The sequence below is a fragment of the Trypanosoma cruzi genome, genomic scaffold, assembly GCF_000209065.1.
Source record: "Trypanosoma cruzi strain CL Brener 1047053516587 genomic scaffold, whole genome shotgun sequence".
Classification (NCBI taxonomy): domain Eukaryota; phylum Euglenozoa; class Kinetoplastea; order Trypanosomatida; family Trypanosomatidae; genus Trypanosoma; species Trypanosoma cruzi.
This window is the reverse complement of record NW_001849363.1, coordinates 26240-38094: the sequence shown is the minus strand read 5'-3', so window position 1 is coordinate 38094 and position 11855 is coordinate 26240. Positions and strand designations below refer to the sequence as shown.

The 11855-nt window shown below is 46.2% G+C and overlaps 2 protein-coding genes across 2 annotated transcripts, besides 23 other annotated features; both read right to left on the bottom strand.

Annotated features, from left to right (window-relative positions):
* Positions 1–11855: a sequence feature (heterozygous, non-Esmeraldo-like haplotype).
* Positions 52–72: a microsatellite.
* Positions 148–181: a microsatellite.
* Positions 328–365: a sequence feature (AT_rich).
* Positions 576–637: a sequence feature (CT-rich).
* Positions 724–787: a sequence feature (T-rich).
* Positions 891–911: a microsatellite.
* Tc00.1047053510045.30 (protein kinase, putative) lies at positions 1162–3213 on the bottom strand (the record flags this gene model as incomplete). The annotated part of the gene is made up of 1 exon (XM_801795.1): positions 1162–3213. One exon carries the CDS (start codon positions 3211–3213, stop codon positions 1162–1164), a length of 2052 nt encoding a protein of 683 aa, XP_806888.1.
* Positions 1277–1297: a microsatellite.
* Positions 3220–3266: a microsatellite.
* Positions 3393–3429: a sequence feature (AT_rich).
* Positions 3495–3534: a microsatellite.
* Positions 3584–3606: a microsatellite.
* Positions 4370–4403: a microsatellite.
* Positions 4474–4499: a microsatellite.
* Positions 4562–4592: a microsatellite.
* Positions 4645–4721: a microsatellite.
* Positions 4912–4951: a sequence feature (CT-rich).
* Positions 5536–5687: a sequence feature (T-rich).
* Tc00.1047053510045.20 (ABC transporter, putative) lies at positions 5951–11137 on the bottom strand (the record flags this gene model as incomplete). The annotated part of the gene is made up of 1 exon (XM_801794.1): positions 5951–11137. The coding sequence occupies one exon, from the start codon at positions 11135–11137 to the stop codon at positions 5951–5953; it is 5187 nt and encodes a 1728-aa protein (XP_806887.1).
* Positions 11171–11195: a sequence feature (AT_rich).
* Positions 11294–11383: a sequence feature (T-rich).
* Positions 11401–11437: a microsatellite.
* Positions 11552–11601: a microsatellite.
* Positions 11692–11725: a microsatellite.

Genomic DNA, 11855 nt, shown 5'->3' with positions numbered 1-11855 from the left:
AAAAAGTCAAAACAGCCAATACGGACACCGCGGCCGCCGCACAACACACACACAAAACAAAACAAAACAAAAACCAAAAAAACACACACGCCTCTCCCGCTAGTAGGAGAGCCGTCGTGCCGCTTTTACAGTGAAGGATGAAGGAGAAAAAACAAAAACAAAACAACAACAACAACAAAAAACCGAACCAAACCAAAAAGATATAACCACATTTGGAGCAAATAAACACATACTTATATGGTTACATGGAAACACACACACACAAAAAAAAAAAAAAAACGGGGTGAAAAGGAATACGCTTCTGGATGAGACCTTCTCTTTCTTCCCTTTTTTATGTTTTTTTTTATTTTTTATTATCTTAAATTCCTACAAGAAGGGAAGGTACAACAAAAGGTGGTGGTGGCGGTTTGGCATCCGTGCACCCGACATTCCCCCACCTCCCTTTCCCCCGCACACAACACAAAACACACATGCGGAGTCTCAACGACGTTCTCTGGCGACCGGACTCGCCGTGAGCGCACGAGGTGCCAGTCGTCTTTACTGCGGCCCCCTTCCCTCCACGTGCAGGGCGGGGTGGAACGGAGGGGAGGGAAGGGAAGAGGCAGGACGGCAGGGTGGGGGAAGGGAAAAGAAAAGACAAACAAACGAAAAAACTGCACTCTAAAAAAAAAACAAAAAACAGAAAAAACAAACATTCTCCCCTCCTCCCCTACAGACACACACAAACAAAAAGAAAGGAAAAAAAAAACAACAACACAAACAAACAAAAAAAAAAAAAGGGAAAAAATGGGGAAATGACATGGAGAAGAAGGAAGTCAGAGCTAATATTGAAAAATATTGGCAAAAAAAAAAAGTGGTTCAACCACATGACCAGTTCATCGGCTGGTTTATTCATTTCATTTCATTTCATTCTCTTCATTTTCAATCCGCCTCCTCATATGCATTTGTTTCTGTTCCCTCTCTTCACAATCAGCCCCCCCACATATCGCTCATACTTCCCCTTTTCGTTGAACAACTGTGTGCATGTGTGTTTGGAGGTGGGTGGGTGAATCCCTGATCCTTCAAAGCCAAAAGGAAACACACACACACACACGCAAATAAAAAAAAAAAGGAAAAAAAAATGTTTTTCTTCTTCTTCACACGCATTGCTGTATAACACTTCTACAAGAAGAGATCCGCAAAGGGATCTTTCTTTGCCTCCGGCTTTGGCTCAGCCGGGACTGCTGTTGGGAGGCTTCCTTGTGCAAAGTCCATTGTGGTCTGATGATTAAAAGACTGTTGTTGTTGTTGTTGTTGTATAGGTGTTACCTGTGGCTCAGGAGGTGCGCTAATTCCCCATGAGGGAGAGAAATTTTGTTGGGGTGGGTGTGGGGGCATGGAGAACGTTGGCGCCGTAGCCATCTGTGTTCCAGCATACATCGCTCCAACATCATACGTACCACCACCCGGTGCCATTGTCGGCGCCCCGGTTCCCCAGCCGCTGTCCATCATCATGTCATACGAATTTTGTACGTGCAGTGGTGGCTGTTGCTGCGGCAACGGTTGTGACGGTTGCACGCCGCTGAAAAGCGAGTCCGGCCAATTTTGTCCACCCGTTACCGGATTCCGTGACACGGCTGGCTGAGAAGGAGCCTGGAGGCTACCGGATGAAGCTTGAGCTGCCGGAGACGGAGCAAATAAATCATCAAATAGATTAGGCGTATTGTCATTCGGTGGATTATCTTGTCTCTGCTTTGGCGGCTCCTCTTCTCGTTGTTTCTCTTCCCTCGTCTCTTGAGCTTGGCGATTGTTTACATTTGTGGTATCCCCACTTTTATTTTTTGCAGAGGCTTGGCTGGCGGACTTCGCCATTCTCCAGGCATCCTCTTGCTCCTGAATGAGCATTTTATAGTACTTCCGCATTTCAGGGTCCTTGCTGTCGCCATCCAGGCCTAATGCCGCGAGTGCCGCCGCGTCCAACTCTCCCATGCCACCGCCCATCGAGGATCCCCTTTCCATCTCTGAGGACGCCTGCATTCGATTTGTCGTGCCGGCATCTGTAGCATTTTTGGTTTTGTCCGCATGCTTCGGGGTGTTCACACGTATGGGCGGTGCCTTGGGAGGTACCTGGCGGTTAAACACCTTGACATCCTGCTGTTCCCACCCGTCCGGCCACTCTGTCTGGGCAAAAAAGAAGGTCCCAATGTGTTTGCCGATTTCATCGTCAAAGCGCAAGAAATTTGTCAGGGCAAATATGTCCCACCGCTTGTCCGGATCCGGCTCAAGCAGGTGCGCCAGGACCACACGCAAAGATCCGGTATACCACATCTCTGTTCCCGCAGGAAATCGTAGCTTAAGCCGTCCAGTCAGACCCATGTTTGTTTCCCCAAAGGGGAGTCGAAGATACATCATGTAGTACAGCAAGACACCAATGGACCAAAGATCCACACGTTCATCAATGCGTTTACCGCTGCCCGGGTCTGCCATCTCGGGTGCACGATACCCCGGCGACGTGTTGCGCTCAATGTCTTCCACCGCCATCGCCACCTCTTCACGGTTGGCGCAGTGGTACGCCTCCGTCGTTGCGGAACTAAAGTTGCATAGACGGTAGGATGCGGCCCCTGTTGAGCCGGAATGAATCAAAATATTCTCCGGGCAAATATCACGATGAGCAATAGGTGGTTGACGTGAGTGCAGGTACCCCACGGCGCTAGTGATGCCCAAAAGCACCTGCACAATCTCCCCCTCCGGCACTCGGGTATCGGGACGAAGTTGGCGGTATAAATTGTTGCTACAGTACTCCATTGCGACTGTAACGCCCAGTTTGCCATCACTGCGTGTCACCTCTGTGTGAAACACCCGCACGATATTCTTGTCACTCACACGTGCGAGCACCTCCGGTTCCCTATGCGCCAGTAAGACCTCGTTGACATTAAAAAATGACCGTTTCAAAGCAAAATGACGCGGAAACTCAGATAAATTCTCTGTGTTCTCTACAAGGAACACAAAGGAACGAAGATGCTTAGCAAACTTGTGATCTCGTTCCTTATGACTTGAGATATGATTCTCACTGGCACCAATGTTTTGTAGCACACGAAATGGCCGACCCATCACAATAATTGTTTCAGTGCCGTCTTGATTATACTTCTCTATCTTACCTTTGGACGAGAAGCTTTTGTCCTTATTGGACTTCCTACCAGTGATGCGAGCTTGAGCCATTTGAAATGCGCTCATACAGCAATATATATGTATGTATGTATCTATATATAGATATATATATTGTATATGAATATGTGTGGGAAAGATACACCTGTATTCCTATTTCCTTCACAGCTCAAATCTTTTCCCTTTCCGCTTCCGTTTGCAACGGTGCTTCGATAAGACCTAGTTAAAATTAAAACGTATGTATATACAAATAAAATAAAATGAAATAATATATATATATATATACCCTTACACAAACTGTGCTACACCAACTTACTCCTATTTCCCCGTGATGTGTGATGGTCCACATGAAAAAAGAAAAGGAAAAAGAAAAAAAAAAAAAAGAAAGAAGCGATGCAAATCCCGTAGGAAATGAATGAAAATCACATGATGGCGAGAGACACACACACACACACACACACAGGCGGTCGGGAGGTTGACACAAGTCATCCTCTCCACAAGCCGCTCCCTCTCCCTCTACTCCCCCCGCTCCCCCGGTAAACAAAAAAGGTACTGCACCGCACACATGCATGCGTTCCACCCGCCTCTCCAGCAGATTTCTCTCCCCCACGTCACACCTGCAATTTGACCCACGATGAAAATGTTTCAGGGCGACGCAGGCTCTAGTAAGAGGGATGCATCCCGCGTTCTTCCTTCTTCCCTTTTTTTTTTTGACCGCCGTGTCCACGCAACCTCCTCTCCGTGTTTGTGTGTGTGTGTAGGGGTTGAATGCCCATCCGCGTTTGCGGCACCACACACCACCAGCGGGGAGAAGTGGACGGCGGGGGGATAATTAACAGAAAAGAAAAGAAAAAAAGAGGAGCCGGAGAGAAACGCAGCGGTCCAAAAAAAAAAAAAAAAAACAACCCTCCGGTGAGAGGCAGCAGGAGCTGTCGGTCCCGCGGGCAAAACAACACAAACACAAACACAGACAGGCAGACAGACAGAAGAAAATAAAAAATAAAACGCTTTTGACAAGAGACAAACTCCGCCTCTCTCTCCCTTTTCTCTCCGCTTGTGAAGGAGAAGGGGGGAAGCCCCAAAAGAAAACAAAAACAAAAAAAAAATGCATTTGTTTTTAAGATGCATCAACAGGGAAAAAAAGAGGGAATAAATGACGGCATGCACCCACCTCTGCACATAAATAAAATATAACCCATGGCCCCTCTCTCTCTCTCTTTCTCTCTGTGTGTGTGTGCGTTTGTTTGTGTTTGTGTGTGCACAACGCCACTGTGATATGCGGCCATCAATTTAACCAAACAATCAAACAAACATCAACAAAGTTCTGGCAATAAACAAACAAACAAACAAACAAAAATATATATAAACTTCTATATAAAAATTTATTTGTGTCGCTTTCTTACACCTTATTTATTTATTTATTTTATTATTATTTTTTTTATTTTATTAAATCTTCTTTTCTTCGTTTTGTGCGTGTCTTTTAAGCATTTTATGGGGGGAAAACAAATAAAAATAAAAATACACGTTAATTTCAGGCAAACACACACACACACACACAAAACAAACAACCAAACAAAATTTAACGCACATCTGGCAAGCAGGTTGTGCCCTCAGGCCCGCAGGCATCAAAAACCCCCAGGTGTACGCACATATGCCCCTATCCCCACTTCCATTCGACTGGGGTGATGGGGATAGTATACGGCGCAAATACATCGGACTATCCATTTAATATAATGTATGGATTGCATACACATTGCATACATATTGGAGAGGAAGAAAGAAAGAGAAAAAAAAAAAAAAAAAGAAACAGACATCAAATTCCCTCATGCTTTCCCCCCCTCCACACAGAGGCACACTTATGTCCTACGGCAAAGAAAGGACGATGGGCCTTTCTTTCTTTCTTTCTATCTCTTTTCACTCATGGCCACAGTGGCAACAGACACCTATTAACATCTAATTTTAAGGCAAAACACACAGAACATGGGACAATATATACATATAAGTAAAGCAAAACACACATGCGGAGTCTCAACGACGTTCTCTGGCGACCGGACTCGCCGTGAGCGCACGAGGTGCCAGTCGTCTTTACTGCGGCCCCCTTCCCTCCACGTGCAGGGCGGGGTGGAACGGAGGGGAGGGAAGGGAAGAGGCGGGACGGCAGGGTGGGGGTCGGAAAAGAAAAGACAAACAAACAAAAAAAAATAAACCGAAAAAGTCGCCGCAACAATACCAATAATATATATATATATGGTGTCATGTATGAAGTGGATTGATGTCTGCATGCGTGGCTGCATGGGTGGAGGGTCGCCTCCCTCCCTCCCCCCGGCCACTCACAAAGGCAACAATCGACATCATTCCCAAATGACAGGGGGTGGGTGGGTGGTGGGAGGGAAACAGAAAAACAAAAGCATAAGAAAAAAAAAAAAAACGGTTAAATGCTGAAAATAAACAAATAAAAGAAAAACCCAACAACAACTAACACACAAAAAAAAAGCAAAGAAAACAGCCAAAAAAAGAAAAACAACAACAACAAAAAAAGACAATACGATGTGCATAAAACTCCAGCCCCCACCATGCCTCCTGCTAGTCCCTCTTCTCAACGGCAAGTAAGCCGTTGCCGCCTCGTGTAGACGCCTAATAGTCCTCTCCAACAGGTGAGGAATTCAAACGGCTAACACAAAAATAAGAAAGATGATAGGACAATAAAACGATGTACACACAAACACACACACACTGAGAGGAAGATAAAACGAGAGACAAACACAATGGTGAGAAAAGGGGGAAACGCCGCCATGCTTAGCAGCAATCATAATCCCGCCCTTGCCGCCTCGCTAATGCGCATGAAGACTTGTTCAATAGACGTCTGCGAGACGCCGTAGTCTGTGATACCGACCTGATATTCGTTTCTCTGCAATACCTCAAAGACGGCGTAAAGGGGTATTCGTTTTGGCAGAGAGTAGACAAAGCGCTGGTTGTTATACTCATTGAGTACCGCATCCGGAAAAAACGTTTCCACCAGGCGCTCCACCTTTTGTCGACAGGATTTGTCACGAATACGGAGAGACATCTCCACCCCTGTGCCAAACTTGTTCTTTAAATGTGTCTTGTTGCCAATACAGCGGAGGTCACCGTCCACCATGATGGCAACGCAGTCAGCCAACGCCTCAACTTCATCCAAGTGGTGCGTTGTGAGCAAAACCGAGCACTTTTCTGCAATTTTCTGAATGGATTTCCACACACCACGACGTGCAATCGGGTCCATGCCCGCAGTGGGTTCATCCAACAACACCACCTGTGGTCCGCCAATCAACGCCAGCGCAAGACTTAACTTGCGGCGATTCCCACCGCTAAGTTGATGGGCTCGTGTTTCGCGGTACTCCTCCACCCCGCACAGCCGCATGAGGGCTTCCACAACTTGGGTATGATGCTGCCTCAGGATACCCCGTATACTTGCATACAGCCGCAGATGCTCTTCCACCGTCAACAAATCAAGACATGCGTCAAATTGTGGACAGTACCCTATGCAGGCTCTGGCCTTTTCACCATCTTCCACAACATCGTGCCCACAAATGTAGGCGCGGCCACTAGTCGGTACAGATTCCTGACACAAAATGGATAAGGCGGTGGTCTTACCAGCCCCATTGGTGCCCAAGAAAGCAAAGACCTCACCCCGCACCAAGCCAAATGTTATATCCTTGACAGCCAACTTACCGTTGCTGTACATCTTGCGCAAGTGGAACAATGTGACATCATCCTGCCAATTCTCCCTTCTGTCCAACTGTCGATGAACATGGATTTGCTCATCTTCCACATCACTGTCCTTGTCGAAATATCGCACACGCGTCTTTTCGGGGTGGTAGGAGAGCTTCCGCATTTTAAGCCGAAATCGGGGATTGTCCACGACAAGTGTGATAAGCATAAAAACAGGGAACTCACATGCCATAAAGATACACGCCCACCCAACAGTAGACATACTCCACACATTGAGAGTCGGATTTCGTGACCGATGCTGGTCTAACGTGATGAGGTTAATGATCCCCTCACCCACAGCATAGGTTGGCATAAGTCGGAACGGCCAGCGAAGCCCCTCTGAGAGAGCTTGAGTCCCGTCGATGAGATTAAAAATATTGACAACGACCAATGGAAAAAACCCAACAGCAAAGCAAATGACCATCACGGTAGACTGGGCCTTGACATGTGATTTAAAGAACAGGTAAAGTACGTACGCCATGGACGTCCCTGTAAAGCCGTATGTGAGAAGTAACAATGTGGTGGGGCCAATTGCGTCAGGGCCGACAAATGACTTCTGCCCAAATATCAGGAATATGATGATGATCAACACAAATGTTAACAGGTAGGCAGTCATGTCAAAGAGGAAATTTACACCCCAATAAACAAAAAAGCGTAAACCTGAAAGGTATTGTAAGTGCCGTGCTCCACACTCACGTTCATGCACCACCCAGGAAACACAATTAGAAGGCAGAATAGTAAACGGAATCACGACAACAAAACCTTTAAATACGGTCTGAAATGCGTTGTTAACATCAACAAGTTTGGCGGACGACAAATAACTCATACTGGTGCGTAAAATTGCGCCAGCACCCACGACACTCTGCAGAATCAACGAGTACAACGTACTCAGTGCGGTGGCAACTTCGTGGGGGGCCGATGTGTTGTAGAAAATCATAATGGGATTCGTTCCTAATATCGCGGCATAATTTGGATCTGCGCAGCTGAATGAACTCAAGTGGGCCAGTGGGTGACGAAGATAGTTGTCGACATGATACCAAGAGAGATTCATAGAGTTCAGCATGTTGCGGTCAGTGATGTGCACTTGATGTGTACTGCCCGGGAGAGCGTAAGTGGAGGCAGTGAAGTACGCCGAACACCCGACGGCATCGCTCATGGTATCAAACGGGTAGACCGATGGAGTCAACTCGACCGAGACGGGTTGGTTGTAGTGAATGGAATCCAACACCACCGCCAACAGTATACAGGCGGCAGGACAGATAATTTGAAAACCCAATGCCCACCAATCTCGTACGGCACAAAGGATTCTTTTCTTCAGCAGCGCACGAAATTGCATGCCGATGCTCTCTCCGCTCCGCGACACCAGCGCACAGTTCCAAATAACGTCCACAGGCAAATCTTCCAATGACGAATTCGCCTCGGCTTCCGCCACAACGTGAAGAAACACATCTTCCAACGTCATGGCGGAGAGGGCGTAGTTGCGGATGCCAACATACTGCGATGGCGATTCCAGGCATTTCAACAGTGGGACGAGGTTGGTTGTATTTCCCGCGGGTATCCTGCACCTTAACTCCGTTGCACCAGAAAAGATGGAGTACGTTTCCGGGATATAGCTGGCAATGAGATGTTTAATGGCCGTGTGATTGGCATCTGGGGTGAGAGAGATTTGGAGGGTGTAGGCCGCTGCCAATCTCGACTTTAGAAATAAACTGCTCCCGCTGCACTTCAGCACCCCACGGCTCATAATGGCTACGTGGTCGCCGAGAATGTCAGCCTCATCCATAAAGTGTGTGGTGAGCAAAATGGCATGCATAAATGACATGCGGCGTAGCAATCCCCAGATATGACGTCGTGCCACAGCGTCCATGCCGGCTGTGGGTTCATCCAACAACACAAGGCGACTTCCACCGACAAACGCTGCTGCCAGACTTAATTTGCGTTTTTGCCCACCACTGAGCGTATGTGCATTGCAGTCCATTTTATCATACAAATCAACCTCATGCAGCATCCTCATCACGGCATCCTTCAACTGCAATCCTTTGAGGCCCTTGATGCGACCAAAGAACTCGAGATGCTCACGACATGTCAGCTGCGACCAGAGAACATTATGCTGTGGGCAAAGAGAAATGTTCTGCCGTACGACGGATAGTTCTTTTCGCACAGACCGCCCAAAGACGCGGCAATCCCCTGCATCCGGGCGTGTCATGCCTGTTATCATGTTGATTGTGGTTGATTTGCCCGCGCCATTTGGGCCCAACAAGACGGAGACGCAATAATTCGGCATATTCCAGTAGAGATTGTCAACAGCCACAAACGTCCGTCGTCCTCGTTTATACTCCCGGCGCAGTCCTTTAATTTCAACAGCGTAGTCCACCGATTCGTCCATCTCCTCGTAAGTCCCGTCGGGACTCCGTCCATCCGGCCCCCCCTCGTCCCATTCATGTGCATGACACCAAAAACGCCTGCAGGGTTCGAGAATAAAAAACAATGGGTGTTTCGGTGTGCCGTATTCACGTGGCATCACCGCTTCCAGGTAAATCATGAGTAGCAGGTAGAGAAAGAAGTCCCCCATCGTTATCACAAGAACAAGAGCCAAGTTCGGCTTATCCAGCGCGGCCCTCGCGTCACTCAACCCCAACCCCCCTGCGAGCTCGTGTTGGAACAGGATTATCAACGAAAAAAAGAAGGATGTCTGTGGGATAACACAAAACACCGCTTTGGTCACGGCACCAGCCATTTGAATGCCAAGTGGCAATGAAGAGGCGGCAAAATAAACAAGTGGCACCATCATGGACGCAAAACGTGCGTTATTGAAGAACGTTGAGACAAATCCAGCAAATGGAATCATCGTAAGAGAATGGAGAAGGAAAATCAAGAAGTAAACAAAATATTCCGTTCGCCTAATGTAAGGCCTCATAATCGCCACACTCAGAACTGATATCAACAACATTGTGGCCACTGCAAGTAGAAACCACGACAGATCCATAGTGCACTTTCTTAACCCCATAATTTCCATGATTTCCCGAATCCGTAACTCTTTCTCCACCACGCGACGTCGTGCCAACAGAGTGACGGGATACATGAGTGAGAGAACAATCGCAAAGGCCACCAACATCCCCGATAAATGAATCAACTTTGGAGAAGAGTACGCAATACTTCCCATTGAGATCACATATGGTGTGAAATGGCTCTTATTAAAAGGGATACGTTTCACCTCCTTCAAGTAAAAATCATACAGCATCGTTTGAAGTGTTAGAAAGCCAGAAACAATGTAAATTTCTCCTGCTTGCCCATTGACGCCTCCGGAGTATTCAATATTAATGATAGTTCCGGGCGGTGGAATCGATTTCTCATCCATGCGTATTTCAACATCAAACTTGTCAGCCGTCATGGCGTTGATGTTGATGGCAGCGAATACACCGCCACGGGCTATATTCTCCTGCAATTCCGTAATGTTATCAAATGTTCCTGCGTACACCAAGTCAAAATAAATGGATGCGGATTGAAAATATTTCACAAGCAACGGAGGAACATTGGCGGCGGGTCCAATAAACAAGGAGCCTGTCACGGTCAAGGAAGAAAGACGATTAACTAAGAAAATACCAGCATCCCTGTATGCTTCACCGTACTCCAACGATACTCTTTGCTTGGAGGCAGCCCAATGAAGCAGAAATATATCGTCCAGTTTCGGGATCTCATTCAAAAACGCCATGGCGTATCCTGCAAAGGCAAGCACAGGTTTTTTCTTGATGTCCGTACACAACCCCTTCACAGGTATCTGGTCCTCCTCACCGCTGCAGTCCGCAATAAACGGTGCCTGACTACACGGCACCAATCCAGGAATGAAATTATGGCTCCCATCAGGATTTATTATGGAGTCATTGTAGCAGAAAAAGGAACTATGGGGGATAATTCCTGTGTTAGGTAACGGGTAAGTATAGTTTACATACGATTCCTCAGGCCCGTACTCATCTCCAAAGTAACACCATAGAAACGAGGTACACGCCACACACATGAGCGGCACGCATATTTCAATCAACACTTCTTTCCACGTTCTCCTTCTTTCCGTTGCTTCTCGATGAACAGCTGCAAAAAGTTGTGTCCAAAATGAAGGTGCCTCAATTTCGTCTGAAAATCCGCTTTTCATCCAAGTTGGCTTCGTTTCTTCACTAAAAGAAGTAAAAGATGTGCTTTTGGGCAATTCCGAGTGCATACTCAAATCCTCCACGTCCCATTCTTCCATGATAACTAAGCGTTGACCAACGTTCTATTCCTCTTATATATAAAATATTTATATAAATCGGATAAATATTTTACACGCAATTTATTTGTGAAGTATCTTTTCTAAATGAATATTTTCATGTTGTTTGTTGAACCACAACCACACACAATAACACACAAAAATACAGGAAATAATAATAAGAAGAAGAAGAAGAAGGTTTAAAGGGGAAAAAAAAAAAAAAAACAAACAACAACAAACAAACAGAAACACCACTACAAAGATGCCCTCCTCCTCCTCCACTACCTCCTCCTCCTCCTCTTCTATCCGTTTTTATAACTTCTTCCTGCAAATGCCTCCAGGCAAGGAGACACAATTACATATATATATATATATATAGACATTATATTATAGAAGGATTGAATCAACCCAACAAACAAACAAAAACAAACAAAAACACAAAACAAAAACAAAACACAAAAACAAAAGGGCAAATTGTAAATGTACAGTTGGCAACAATAGCAACAGAAATAAACATAACATTCCCTTCCTTCTAAAGAAATGACAACGACGTCGAAAACAACAACAACAACAACAACAACAGTAAGAACAGAAAGAGCAACACAAGCAACATTTTTTCCATTCCGCTCTGGACGCTGCTCTGCTTCACACTCCTCGTCCCATTCATTGGAATCCATCATGTAGTGTATCTATTTGTAATGTATGATTGTAGATGTACGCA